Source organism: Phyllobates terribilis, unplaced genomic scaffold (genome assembly GCF_046119375.1).
Source record: "Phyllobates terribilis strain yellow unplaced genomic scaffold, ASM4611937v1 Scaffold_1__5_contigs__length_1240528914, whole genome shotgun sequence".
Taxonomy (NCBI): Eukaryota; Metazoa; Chordata; class Amphibia; order Anura; family Dendrobatidae; genus Phyllobates; species Phyllobates terribilis.
The window spans coordinates 866,757,774-866,771,663 of NW_027362761.1; the positions used below are offsets into that span (position 1 = coordinate 866,757,774).

At 40.1% G+C, this 13,890-nt stretch overlaps 1 protein-coding gene across 8 annotated transcripts in view; it reads left to right on the forward strand.

Moving 5' to 3' along the window:
* Nucleotides 1-13,890, forward strand: part of LOC141153971 (uncharacterized) — an 86,244-nt gene that overhangs the window by 42,194 nt on the left and 30,160 nt on the right. For 5 of the 8 annotated variants that reach the window (XM_073639369.1, XM_073639304.1, XM_073639323.1 and 2 more), the window contains 14 exons: nucleotides 2,026-2,301; nucleotides 2,446-2,586; nucleotides 2,675-2,785; nucleotides 4,748-4,856; nucleotides 4,942-5,063; nucleotides 5,143-5,385; nucleotides 6,090-6,434; nucleotides 7,455-7,607; nucleotides 7,725-8,033; nucleotides 8,773-8,979; nucleotides 9,994-10,098; nucleotides 10,190-10,462; nucleotides 11,724-11,870; nucleotides 11,960-12,232. In XM_073639369.1, the coding sequence (XP_073495470.1) occupies nucleotides 2,026-2,301; nucleotides 2,446-2,586; nucleotides 2,675-2,785; nucleotides 4,748-4,856; nucleotides 4,942-5,063; nucleotides 5,143-5,385; nucleotides 6,090-6,434; nucleotides 7,455-7,607; nucleotides 7,725-8,033; nucleotides 8,773-8,979; nucleotides 9,994-10,098; nucleotides 10,190-10,462; nucleotides 11,724-11,870; nucleotides 11,960-12,232 (2,814 nt within the window). The remainder of the gene's footprint in view (nucleotides 1-2,025; nucleotides 2,302-2,445; nucleotides 2,587-2,674; nucleotides 2,786-4,747; nucleotides 4,857-4,941; nucleotides 5,064-5,142; nucleotides 5,386-6,089; nucleotides 6,435-7,454; nucleotides 7,608-7,724; nucleotides 8,034-8,772; nucleotides 8,980-9,993; nucleotides 10,099-10,189; nucleotides 10,463-11,723; nucleotides 11,871-11,959; nucleotides 12,233-13,890) is intronic. The other 3 variants (XM_073639314.1, XM_073639360.1, XM_073639350.1) reach the window with 3 other exon arrangements.

The window sequence follows — 13,890 nt, forward strand, 5'->3', positions numbered from 1 at the left end:
TCTTTCATCAATTTTCAAACATGGTGGATCTTAATGAGATAACCTTATGTCCCATGAATGAGTTGTGCCTATGGCATCAGCAGGAGCCGGCTGTAATACAGCTGAGCTCCCGCTGTATATGCTGGGACTGGAGCTGGCTTTCATCCTGACCGTTTAACTTCTGAGTTGCTGCCATTAGTAGCAACCAATGCATTTGAGGAGTTGACCGAGGGAGATCGAGTGTCGATGGGCTGCTGGTCTAACAAGGGCTTTGTGTCTGTCAAACACCATAGCCTATTTGTTCCCACCTCCAGCAGAATCTATCAATAAACCAATGACAGGCTATCTCTACAATCCAAAGGATTTTCAAGTTCCCTTGTGGAACTAATGAAATGTGTTGTAGTTTAAAAACACCAAATCTGTTTTGTTTGTTTTGTCATTCATCCCACCTTACAAAAAAACTGAATCAAAAGTATGTATTCCAAATCTACAGCTTTTTATGTAAAAAAAAAAAAAAAACCTTGTATAGCTAGCTATGGCAACAAAACAGTAAAGTATGGCTCTTAGGTTGCATCAATGAAACTTTGGGCAATTTGTAGCTCAATCGCCTTCTCCCGGGTCATCTAACTGCCCATGAATGTCCTCTATACTATAATGCGGTATTCCTGCTCCTCTGACTTCTGCATCGGGAGGTGAGGAAGCCCAGCGATATTGTCTGATACCTGCAGGGGTGCATGTGTGACTGGCAGGTATGGTGCACCACTCCTTTTTCTAATGAGCAGTACAGACGTTAGTGGAGCTGGAATAAGCTTCGTGGGTGTGAAAATGTCACCCATGTGGCTAGCTAATTGCCATGGCTCAAAAGAATCCGAGCTCTAGGATTTTGATTTTAGTAAATGATATATAACTTCTGAAAAACGTATATCTAAATCTACTGACCACCTAACCTGCACTGTTGGAGGGATTCGTCAAGCATAGTAATGGCAAAAAATATATATTTTATATTATATATATATATATTTTTTCATTAATGGGTTTGCCAGAATTCTAGTATTAAAAATACCGTAATACACCTCAAAAGTTGCGCAAAGATATTGTGACTTTTGGTGTTCTTCTGGTCCCGGCCAGCTATGTCAATATGAATGGAGCTGCTGGAGTATATCAATTCTCCAACAATGAGCACCTTACAGGTTTCATCCAACTGGATCCAACATCTGGAGGATTTATCCACCAGCCACGGGGCAGCTGCTGTTTTTCTTCATGCCTACATTGGAGTTGTGCCCATCACAACTCCTCCAGGTGAGCATAACCAGCACTTGCCCATCTCTCTCCATAGGGTATCACCCTATTGTGCGGTTTGTTCCCCACTTCTAGATATATTCAATATGAGCGGAGCATGATTGTGGCTATGCCTGCCAAATTCATGAAAAGTGGCGTATCTTATTTAAGAAATTATAATCCGGTCCCTGGGAGGCGTACACCACTTAAGAGATGCATCCAATTCATTCAGTGGCGTGCCTTGTAGTCTAGCAGGCTCATTCATTAAGACTGGTGTGTGGATGCCTGCCTTAATGAAACTGCCCCTTAGACCTTTCCAAGAAACAACGGAGATCTATACTTGGCTCTTTGTATTTCCTGGTCTTGAAACCCCTCTAGCAGATTTCTCATACAAGCAAATTGTGCCAGATTGGCTTATTTTGCTTATTGCCTTTGACCCATTACAACCTCCTACAGAACCACCACGTTTTGTGGAATAGTTGGCTTCCCTTCTTAAATCTTCCAATAATGCCATCCCTGTCCCCATGTAATTTACTAGATTCTGGTACAATACAATCCCTCCTCACTGCTCTGGAATCCACTTTTAATTGTGGGGGATTATGAGCTCTTACGACTTGTTCCAAAGGAGCAGATCATTTACAGTTATCCAGGTAACTTGTGTGTGCCTTCACAACCAAAAAGTGGGTGCAATGTTGCAAGAGGAGGTGCAGGTGCCCACAGCCCGACTGGTTCTGCTTAAAGTTAAATTTGATATCTTATTCTTTTAAGCTTTCTGCGATGAGTGAAAAACTACAAGAAAATGAAGCGAAGTGTGAAAGTCGTCTTATTGAGAAACTAGAACTTGAAAGAAGGCATCAGAACCTGATCTCTGAGATGACTCTTCTCCAGGAACGTATGCGCTCTGCAGAGCTGGCGCTGTCTAAGGTGGAAGAAGAAAATGCTGAGCTCAAGCAAAATATTAAGGAACCACCAAAATCTTGGGAACTGGATGAGATGGTGAACAGTGAAAATCGGGAAAGTGATCCCAATAGACAAGTGAAACAGGTTTGTAAGATGTCAGAAATTTTTAGACGCTTTAACAAGTGCAGGTTTTCCTCTTCTGTAATGAAAAATTTGGAGCTTGTGGAATGTGAAACCAATATGGCATTTGAGTATTGGGTGCAGCCACTGGATACCTTTTTGTTACAGGAAGAGGATGTTAAAGACCTCCAGCTTCAAGAACAGATTTTGGCCGTGCTTCAAGAAAAAGATGCGTTACATGAAACCATGAAAAACCTAACTGCTGAAAGAGACCAACTGAGACTGGACTTGCAGGAGAACATAGAAATGGTAACGACTGCAAAGAAGCAGATTTCCTTCGGGATTCTATAGCTTGTCCCAGTGTTCGTGCTTTATGGGTATTTTTATTCTGTTACAGTCCATAGATATACAGGACGAATTAAGAAGCGCCCTAGATGAACTAAAGGCCAAAACTCAGTTACTGGAATCTCTGAGGGCACAAATGAATGAACTCAAGGCTGGAGGAAATGTAAGAACTTAGTTACAATTCTAAAAACCTCTTGCTATTTAAAGGGAACCCTACCCCATTGATTTTATTATGTGCTGTGCTATGGCTCTAAACTGTAGGTCCTTGTACAATGATAATATCTGCTCTATTATGATCAGATATGCCAGGAAATCAATCTTTGAAGCATGTGCAAATTAATAAAGCAGTGCATTTTTATTGATGTACTAGGACATATACTGCCATACCAACAGTATGGGTTAAAAAAAAATCCTCCTAAAAGATTCCTTTTTAAAATTTAAATCCCTTAACTTGCCGGTGGTGGTGTTTTATTATTTATAATTAAATTATATAATTTTATTTTTTTAAGACCTTGCTTTATGTTAAGTGTATTATTATTCCACCCTCTATGGTTTCAGGAAACTAATGCTTGTGGTGATGCTCTAAGGAAACTGAATACCTACTGCCAGATTTTACACAAATTCCAGCTGATGGCTGGGCTTCTCGATATGAGGATACTTCTGGGTGACTCCAAAAGTATTTCTGGTAGAAGTCTGGGTTAAAGAAAACCGATAAAAAGTCAATGCAGAGTTTGCAATTTTTGGCATTTGTTTGTGCCAGTTTGAAGCGGGTCTGTAAAGTGGGCAGAGCTGCTGAGGAGCCAGAACATAGCGTGGTTACGTCTGTCTGTTAAATTTAATTGAAAGAGGTGAAATGCGTCAGGCCAGAAGTCTCACATTTCTGGCAAGGTATACGGATGCCGAATTCATTAACAGGCACACAGCTCTTAATAAAGTAAGTGCAATCTTCTCAGTGGATTGCACTTATTTTATTAAAAGCCATGCGACTGTTAATGAATTTTGTATATTGTATTCTTTCAGCCTCTCATTAGAGGGAATCTCTCAGCAGGTTTTTGCTATTTAATCAGAGGGCAATATAATGTAGGGGCAGAAAGCCTGATACCATCTATGTCCCTTATTAGGGTGTGGGCGGTTTCAATACAATCAGGGTTTTATCAGCAGGAGATTATCGCTTCCAGACTAGCTGTCCGGCTAATCTGCCCCCACCACTGATTGACACCTTGCTGACAATGTACACTGTATACCTGATTACCTGATGCTGCCAATCAGTGGTGGAGGCGAAGTTATAGATAACTTGGCATTTTGACCACTTCTACATCTACAGCATAGAAAACTGATTTATGTCCAAATTACACCAAGCAGTCCAGTAAGTGATACATCGTGGGAATCTGTCTCTGCCCCTATATTATGCTGCTCTCAGATTACATTGCAAAAACCTACCAATTGATTCCCTTTAAAACTGGTGTACAAAACGCTAGTCTTAATCAGGTCTTGTGTTCTGCTTCTTATAAAGGCGACGTTCAAAAAACTTTAAGAAATTCAAATTAATTTTTATATAATGTAAAATTGTAATCCCATCAGCAAAAGACCAGTTTCCTTAAAGTGGTTGTATAAGATTTTAAAAAAAAGTGTTGTTTTTTTTTCCTGGCTGAGCCGGCCTGATCGTATTATGCTGTTTTTGGAATTAAGCTGCTACGTTCTCGAATTCTGGAATTCTGGACAGCCGTTTGAATGGATTTAATTCTAAAACATTAGAAGGAGATCTTTGCTTATTTGGCCTCATCTCTTTTTAATATTTGCTTGTTTGTGTTAAAAATTTGGCACCAGAAACAGTGGGAGTAATGGTGTGTAGCAGTACATCGTGATCAGAAGTTTTTGTACTTTATAGTGTGTATGTATATATATGTGTGTGTGTGTGTGTGTGTGTGTATATGTATATATATATATATATATATATATATATATATATATATATATATCTATATAGATATATATAGAGATAGATAGATATAGATTATTATATTTCTGTTAACATGTTTATTTTTCTCCTCCAAAAGCAGCATGATTTGCACATGAAACAATATCACCAGAATTCAAGAAGTTTTGCCTATTAAATTCCTTTTAGGGAGAGTCCAACAGATCTGCGCTCCAATGTGAGGTTGAAGAAAAGAGCAAGAAGATCGAGGAGCTGGAGACTAAAGTGGAAGATGTTCTCCAAAAGCTCGAAGAGACTGGTAACTGCAGTAGTCCAATCTGTATGTGAGCGTGCAATTATTATTTGGAAACCTCTCACCTTTACTCTGATCTCTATCAATCCAGAGTCAAAGTATGTAAAGATGGTAGAAACACTCGAACTGACCACCAAGGAAAAGGACCTTTTAATATCCTCCTTGTCAGTCAACAACAACAATTTGGTTAATGATCTTGCAATGTGTAAACAGGTACATTTTGGAAAATGGAGTATGTGTTTTGGAGTTTTTGTTTTTTTTCCAGAATTTTACATTTTTATTTATTTTCAAGGACAAATCGACCCAAGACTGTACATTACAGGTATCTATAGAGACACCCACAAGTGATCAGGTTGATACCTCAAACAGACAAGAGATTGAAACTGAAAGAAATGAGCTGAAAGAGACCCTCGGTCAATTGCAACAGCAACTCGAGTTAATTTGTCAAGAGAAAGGGGAACTTCAGCAGGCAGTCGATGCTTTTAAGGCCGAGAGATGCGAACTGATGACTAATCTGCAGAGATGTACAGAGAATGTAAGTGGAAACTATTCATCTTGAACGTTGATGGTTAAATCACATTGCAAGAAAAATGGAAAGGATTCCAGCTTCTGAAGTGCAGCAGACAATTCATTATTCCATAAAAACAAATTCCGTAGTCAAAACAGGATTAGCTGCGCATTTCGAAAACTCCAACCTGCGTTTTATCAAAGGCTTTGAAAAAGAACGCAGGTTGGAGCGTTCGAAACGTGTAGCTAATTCTGTTTTGACTACGGAATTTGTTTTTATGGAATAATGAATTGTCTGCTGTGCTTCAGAAGCTGGAATCCTTTCCTTTTTTCTTGCAATTTACCGGCGAGAGGTTCCTCATTCATTCCTTGCTTCGGGACACCTGAGTCAGGGTGAGCTGGAGTTTTTGTTTCTTTTTTTCTTGTTAAATCAAATGGACTTTGGCATAAAAAATTCTATGTGCCAGCTTTCTGAGGGATCAGACTATGGCTGCTTATTGAAGTCTATGGAAAGGGAAAGTTGGGGAAAAACGATATGGAGGTTTCTGGTATGTGTTTTATCTCGCCCCAGTGCTGGATTCACAGCACTGGGGCGAGATAAAAGTTAGATGTCAATCTACAATTTTTGTTATAAGTAAAATCAGTCTGAGCTGTCCAATGGTGTCATAGTCTAGCATGCTTACAACTGATTTCTATAGATAAAAAAATATATATTTTTTATGTTCTTATAAGGAGGCCTTGAGATCTGAAGGAGAATGTGAGCTAAAAAATGAAATTGAGGAGCTGAAAGAACAACTAAAGGCTGTTCAAGAACAACAGTTACCGGCTGCAGAATCCGAAGAAGCGGTAGATTATACTGATATGGAGATAAACATGCCTGAAGAAAATGTCATGAAAAATCCCACCTTGTTAGAAGACATTCAGGAAGAGAAGTTGGAGCTTCTTAGCAAACTTAGTTTACTGCAGGAAGAATTGCAGAAAAAGACGGCGCACAGAGATGAACTCCAGGGCAAGCTGGAGGGGATGATTGATGAGAATGCCCGTCTCCAAGAAAACCTGGAATCTGTCTTATCTTGTGTAAGTTAACTAGTGAAGTTATTTGAAATCTTTGTTTTTTTTTATTTTGTCCGTCTTGATTCAGAAACCTAGACCTGCGAGGCCCCAGGTATTCGTTCTAGGGTTAACTGCGTAAAGGGATTATGTCACCAAATTTTTGCTACCCAATCTGAGAACAGCATGACATGGTGGCAGAAAACCTGATCCCTGCGATGTCACTTACTAAGCTTGCTGCAGTTTTTAAAATTACTGTTTTTCTCTGCTGCAAATCTAGCAGTTCTCTGAATACTGAGCTCTGTATAACCCAACCCACATCACTGATTGCTTTCTCCCTGCACAGTCTACGGAAAGCTGCCAATCAGAGATGGGGGCAGGGTAATACAGAGCTCGTGCATATGCAGGTTTACTAGTTCTTTAGTGATGATCTGCTGATTATTATAAAAACTACACTTGGCAGCCCCATAAGTGACACATCGCTGCAATCATGGTCTTTGTCCCTACATTATGCTGCTTTCAGATTGGGTAGTAAAAACCTGATGGCTGATTCTCTTTAAAAGGTTGCCGATCTAAAGTGATTTAAAAGGGAACCTGTCATGTGCAAAAAAGAAAAAAAAAAACTGTTAATGTTTTTTTTTCCCATGTGACAGGTAAATGGATTGAGCTGCTGTAATAGGCATAGCCACTCATCTAGAAGCCAATGTGCCTATGTAACAATCACTTATGTGATCACTGCAATCCCTTCATTGTGTGGATTGTCAGAGGCTGATGACTTAAAAGGACTCTGCAGGACTGGGAATGGGCTATCAATATTTCATGTCTCACAGCCTGGTGTCCAGAGATGCAGTATGAGAGCTAACCAGCCTGTCTCATTCTTCAGCAGTGGGACAAAGTGTATACTTCCAGGCTGCACATTATACATTTGATTGGAATATTAAAAAAAAATGTCCCCTTACACGAAAGTAAATCTAAATGGCTTCAGTTACATCTCTTTAAATGTGTTGATATTCCCCTCCTTTTTTTTTTTTTTTTCACCAAATGTAGTCTTCGAGAACAAAGGAAGAGCTACAGAGATGCCAAGAGGAATTAAACCAGCAGGTCAATGTGGTTACTAATCTGAGAATGGAGGCTTCCTGCAGTATCCCTAAAGTAGAAAAGGAAACCATAACGGACTTGACGCCATGCTTGGAAGAAATGGTAGACTTAGCTCCTGTTTGTATGACCAGAATTATTTACTTGGTGTAATAGGGCTGCTTACATTGTGAGTTTTTGAGCAGATTTAATAGTTTTGCATATGGACTTTTGTTCCTTTAGGTTCTTGACTTACAAGAAAACCTGCTCCTGAAGAACCCTGAATATCAACAGCTTATAAAAGACAAAGACACACTTGAGCTGGAAAGGAACCATTTAAGCTCTCAGATTGAAGGCCTTATGGAGGCTTTGGAGGAAACTCAGTCAAAAGTTGTTTCCTTACAAAATGAAAATCTTGAAGCTGAAAGGCAACGTCTTGATCTTCAGCAGCAAATCGAAGGAATTGTGCAGGAGCGGAATCATCTGAAAAGCATACAGCAAAGATGCGTCTCTGAAATGGAGCAAGAAACTCAGACAGAAAATAAAGATCAGGTACTTTTATTTAAACCTGAGACGACCTTTCACTTTCTTGGAAAAATGGAGTTAAATACTTTGTTAAAATCAATGATCGCCCCTGATTTTTCTGCTTTATTTCATTTTTGCGCTTCATCACTCCATTTCAGAGATATTCACATCTGTGGCTTGTGGTGTACAGTATGTGAAATTTCTGCTTGCAGACCAACTGGGAATTGATTTTATTTGATATTTTTTTTCTCTCAGGGTGTGCATTTTCATCCCTCTCTCCCAGATGCTGCCTTTCACAGAAACTTAACTTAATTGTTTGGTTTTTTTTTAACAAGTGACTGGTCTTCAAAGTTTATTTTTTTTTTTTTTCAGAGTTGTCAGTGTGCAAAAGGTGTATTTGATGAAATAATAGAAAAGCAATTTTAACCCCAATATCACAACTATGGCATCTGAGCAGCCTGACAGAAGGGGAATGTTTTCATGTTATGGCTGTAAATAGATTTTGGTCGTAAAGCTAAATTTATTTTAGATAAAAATATATATAAATATATCATATAATATTATATATAATTTATATTCATTCTTGTGCATAATAAAAATGAGGTGGAGGCAGCTAGCTATATCTTCTAATATAGCTGGGGGTAAAATATCATTGGTAACCATGCACTTGGACTCAAAAGGTCGAAATAAGCTTAACAATCAATCAAGGATATGCCCAACATGTCCATTTTCCTTTTTTGATATCTTTTTATTAAAAATGTTGCAGAACACTGAAGATGACAACTTGCAAGACATGGAAGCACAGTTTGCATCCTTGAGTAATGAGAAATCAAACATTGAGGAAAAGCTTCTTAATGTTGAGCAACACATGGCAATCATGACAAATGAAAGCCGTCAGCTGAGGGCCACAATTCAGAGTCTGCAGTCAGAAAGGGACCAGCTGAAGGAAGATCTAGGGGAGAATGTACAATTGGTAAGCATTGGCTTTTTACATTTTTTGTTTTTGGGTCTTTGTTTTTTTTTTTTTTACAGTTTGTGTAAGCATTTACGATCACTGGCTGAGGAGCCTGTGATATGTACAGTTAATTAATAATTTTAGGGTGATTCTTCCGATCAAGGCAACCGGTCACCAGTTTTTACCCCACTCAATGTCCACTACTAGTTTGCAGTACAAGGATAACCTTACTAATTATGCACCTATATGCATTTTTCTTTGTGTGTGTTTTTGCATTATTTTCTGCAAATGCCACAATGGTGGTCTGCTCTTTCTGGCTGGAATACGTCATCTCAAGCCAACTCTGAAGACCTCATGTGTATGTGCAGTACACCCATGAAGCTCGTTTTATTACATGTGCTGGATGCAGATGGACCTGCTTGGGAGAACGCGTCTCCGCTGGAGGGATGTCTATGATACCAAAGAGAAACTACCTCCATAAGATAAAGCTATACTGATTTTGTGTTTCTGCATTTTATGTTCAGTAACATCATGAGCTCCTATGAATTAGTAGTGGTGGTTTAATGTGGTAAAAGATCTTGACATGGTTCCTTTAAAGGGAATCTGTCAGCAGGATGATGCTATGTAATCTGAAGACAGCATGCTGTAGGGGCTGAAACACTGATTTACAGCTATGCCTCTCTTATCAAGCTCCATGGTTTTGTTTGCTTGCAATGATTGTTTTAGCACCTGGATCTTATTGCTGGGATACAGCATAGCATGGATGCTAGTCAGACGCGCCCCCTCCTGTGATGGGCAGCTCACTGTCTACAGACATAGTATATACAGAGCCAGGTGTGGGTGGGGGAAGCTTTCCCAGCTCTGCACCCAGTAATCTAAGTGATACATCATTGGATTCAGGGTCTCTTTGCCTACATCATGGTGCTCTTAGATGAGGTAGCCAAATCCTGCTGACAGACTCCCTTTAAATACAGCAAGTTGCCTTAGAAACTGCTCACAATTCTGTGAGTCTTCTTGTTTCATCTTCCTTAGTCTATAGAAACTCAGGATGATCTTAGAAAGGCACAACACGATCTTAAGGAGCAGATGCAGATGGTAGAAGAGCTAACCTGTAAAATTGAATCTTTAGAACAAAAGGTATGGTGTTTATATCAATACTACATTCTCGGTTCATATTCCGCAGATGATACAACCTCTTTTGTCTTCTTACTTTTTTCCCCTCTACCAGTCGTCTTCAGTTGAGAACCAATTGCAGGAAACCATTTTGCTTTTGAAGGAAGCCATTAGTGAGCGAGAGATTATTGTGCTGTCAAAGGAGAAACTGCAATTAGAACTGAAAGATCTTCACAATGAAATCGAGACCAATAAATTAGCTCTGGACAAGTCTGAAAAAGAGGGATCTGAAGCTGGCCAAAAAATACATGACCTCACTGCTCAACTGAAAGCTGCGTCCGAGAAGTGGAACCAAATGCGGCTGACAAATGAGGAGTTGCAAAAACTGGTAATGGACAAAAATGAAACTAGTAAAGCTTTTTGCAATGTTACATTAACCCTTTTGCTACCAGTACAATTGTCACACTTTTGGCATAACTCTCCGTCCCCCTGAATTGTAGAATAAAATCAAATTATTCCACCACACTAATATCTCCTGAAACACCCTGAAAATGCAACCTCACACTTTACTTCCAAGGGTGCCTTAATTCAGTTTTGCATGAAAACATGGGCCTCAATTCATCACTGCCTTTTTTATTTTTAAAGAAGCACTTCCATATACTTTATTATCCTCTTTAATATATTGCAATCATCATATTATATAGCACTGTGTACTTACAATTGCTCATTTTACCTTTCTACTCCGCTAATTCTTCTGTTTTCCATTAGTCTGAGATAACAACATGATTAAAAACTGATTAGCTGAATCCTTCCATGTAGAAACAGGAGGTCCATTTTCCCTGCATGAGTCATAAGTAAATGCAAAGTCCCCAGCAGGGAGGAGGAAGGAGCTGCTGTTTCAGGAGTTGAAGGGGAAAATGATAAATGCAGGGACAAGAGACTTCCTGTTTCTACATAGAGCAAAGAAAAGAATTAGCTGGGTAGAAAGGCTAATGAGCAATTGTAAGTATCCAGTGCTATATAATGTGATGATTGCAATATATTAAGAGGATAAAAACTTTGATGGGAGGAGGAGTGCTTCTTTAAGTAAATTCTATATGTGCTCGCCTGGTGTGGTATTTTTTAGAACGCAAGTCTCAAAAAAAACAGTTCATGACAGTTCACGGTGCTGGTGCATTATCTCACGACGCCACTCCCTTAAGGCAATAACATTTAGGACCCACTAAGGTTCGCTGTGACGTGGCAGTGGGCTTCATACAGTCTGATCAGAATGTTAAACTAAGAACCTCATGTTCAGTAATGTATATTTTTGCCTAGCAGCATTAGATCAATGTATAATTTTTTTGGATGTGCTGTCAATGCTTTTTTTTTTTTTTCTCTTTAGCATATATGTTTAGTTTATACAAGCCATTTGGGCGTATAGGTGTCTATAGGCAGAAATCTACATAATCCTCAGAATTACATAAATCTGGACTATACCTGTAACCAATCGAGTCACTGAATCAATGAAGTGCCCTGCTTAGACTCAGGGGAGATTACAGGGGCAACTGATCTCACCACTCTCAGTGTAGATAGCTTGATTTTAAGAGTGTCTGACTGTTTCCTCCCGTTTATAGGAATGATGTTTAATGGCATTTTTCACTCTTTAGTCAACAGAAATCCAAGATGAGCTTCAAAAGGCTCAAGATGAGCTTCAAGAGGCTGAAGATGAGCTTCAAAAGGCTCAAGATGAGCTTCAGCAGCAGAGACAGAGAGTGGAAAAGCTGAAAAATGAGATTCCATTGCTTGAAGAAAAGGTATGAATTCCCCACCGTAAATCACAGAGTAGCCGCCATATTTGCAGGGATGTGCTTGCTCATTTTTTTTTTCTTTCATCTCCACAAAGTCCTCTTTGCTAGAGGGGGAATTGCAAGAGAAGATTCAGATCTTGGACAAAGCTGCTGAAGACAGATGTGTTTTTGACCTGGCCAAACAAAATCTGACTACTGAATTGGAGCAGGTTGTGGAGGCTTTGAAGAGCAAGGAGTTTGTCTTGAAAGAAGCTGAGAAAGAAAAAGCAGCATCTTCTCAGAAAATACTTGACCTCACCGCAGAGATGGAAAGTATTACACACGAAAGGGATGAACTGCAGAATTCCAGACAAAAGCTGGAGGAGGAGGTATGTTTCATAGAACTGTGCAATTTGGACACAAGGGAAAAGGGGATAACTTTCTTTACAGAGACTGTCCTGTTTACACCATTTTCTTGAGCACTACATGATGTCGGCCTCCCTGACAAGGTCAGCATTGAATGAAGTTTTAGTTGCCAGAAGAAGAGAAAAAAACAAACATATGTACCTTGATATGAGCTCTTGGAGTGCCTAAGGGCCGGGTACACTTACATCCGCCTCAATTTGCATTCAGAGCACTTGGTCATATCTTGATTGACAGCGCTCAAGGGAGCGTTCCCAAACTCAGTCAGCGGCTCTGCACCTCCACACAGACCCTGCAGGAGACGCACTTAGTGTTAGCATAACCCCTGTCTGCAATACAGTATAGAGTGGAGGCGGCAATGACAATGAGCGGAGGTGCGGAGCCACTCGCTGAGATAATGTAACGTTCACTTGAATGCTGCCAAGATATGATTAAGTGCTCTGTATGCAAATTTAAAGGGGTGTAATAGTGCACTGAATAATTGGCCACGCCAAGGCTGCACCGAAGCCCCTCATTTAGAATAGACTTTAGTGATTTAGTTGCCAGAATTGAAGGCCTCTACACTGTGTTCCAAATTATTATGCAAATAATATTTTCTCAGATTTTCCCAAATTACCTATATGAATTGCAGTCATTGTAATTTTCCAGTCAAATAACTATTAGAGTACAATTGAGAGGTTTTTGTACAAACTGCCTATGATAACAGTATATTTTGAAAAAAAAATAAAAAACTCAAACTGCACTCAAAATGCATGTTCCAAATTATTATGCACAGCAGAGTTTTCAGCCTTTTCATTTTAATAAAGAACAAAAAAATGGTCATTTTTGAAATTATAAGCATTAGCAGGTTATTACAAACTGAAATCAAACAGTTTTCAACTCAAAACTTTATTCTAGGTGATGTTACATTTTCACATAGGACCGCTTGTTCGACAGGAGCTTCTGAACTCTCTCGTCCATTGAATTTGTCAGGTTTTGGATGGTTTCTGCTTCCAATTGTTTTGCATGAGGACAGAATACCCTCCCAGAGCTGTTGCTTAGATGTGAACTGCCTCCCGCCATCATAGACACTCCTTTTGATGATGCTCCAGAGGTTCTCAATGGGGTTGAGGTCAGGGGAGCATGGGTGCCACACCATAAGTTTGTCCCCTTTTATGCCCATAGCAGCCAGAGATGCAGATGTGTTATGTGCAGCATGAGACGGGGCATTATCATCCCACTTTTATCCCGGGGGCCTATCAGCGGCCGACTTCTTAAGCCCGCCCCCATCCCTTCTGCCTATTGGAGCTTTGGCTCCCCTAGCTTGCTCAGGGCAGCATGCTCTGCTCCGGCTCCGCCCCTCTACGCGGCTCTGTCTGGCTCCGGCAGCATCATTCTGTCTGACTGTCTCATCACCGCAGCCCTGCTCCTGTCTCTGCGGCTCCGGGACCGTGCCCATTCCAGACCGGGTAGGCCCTACTCTGGCACCTCCACACACCACAGGCTCCCTCCTCTGCAGTATTCCTGGTTAGGCACATATGACCAAACCCAGGGAGCTTTCTGTCCGTCCCACTCACACAGTCACATACTACGCCTGTGTTCTTTGCAGTACTAAGTGGCCTGCGGGTCTGACAATGGCTTTCTG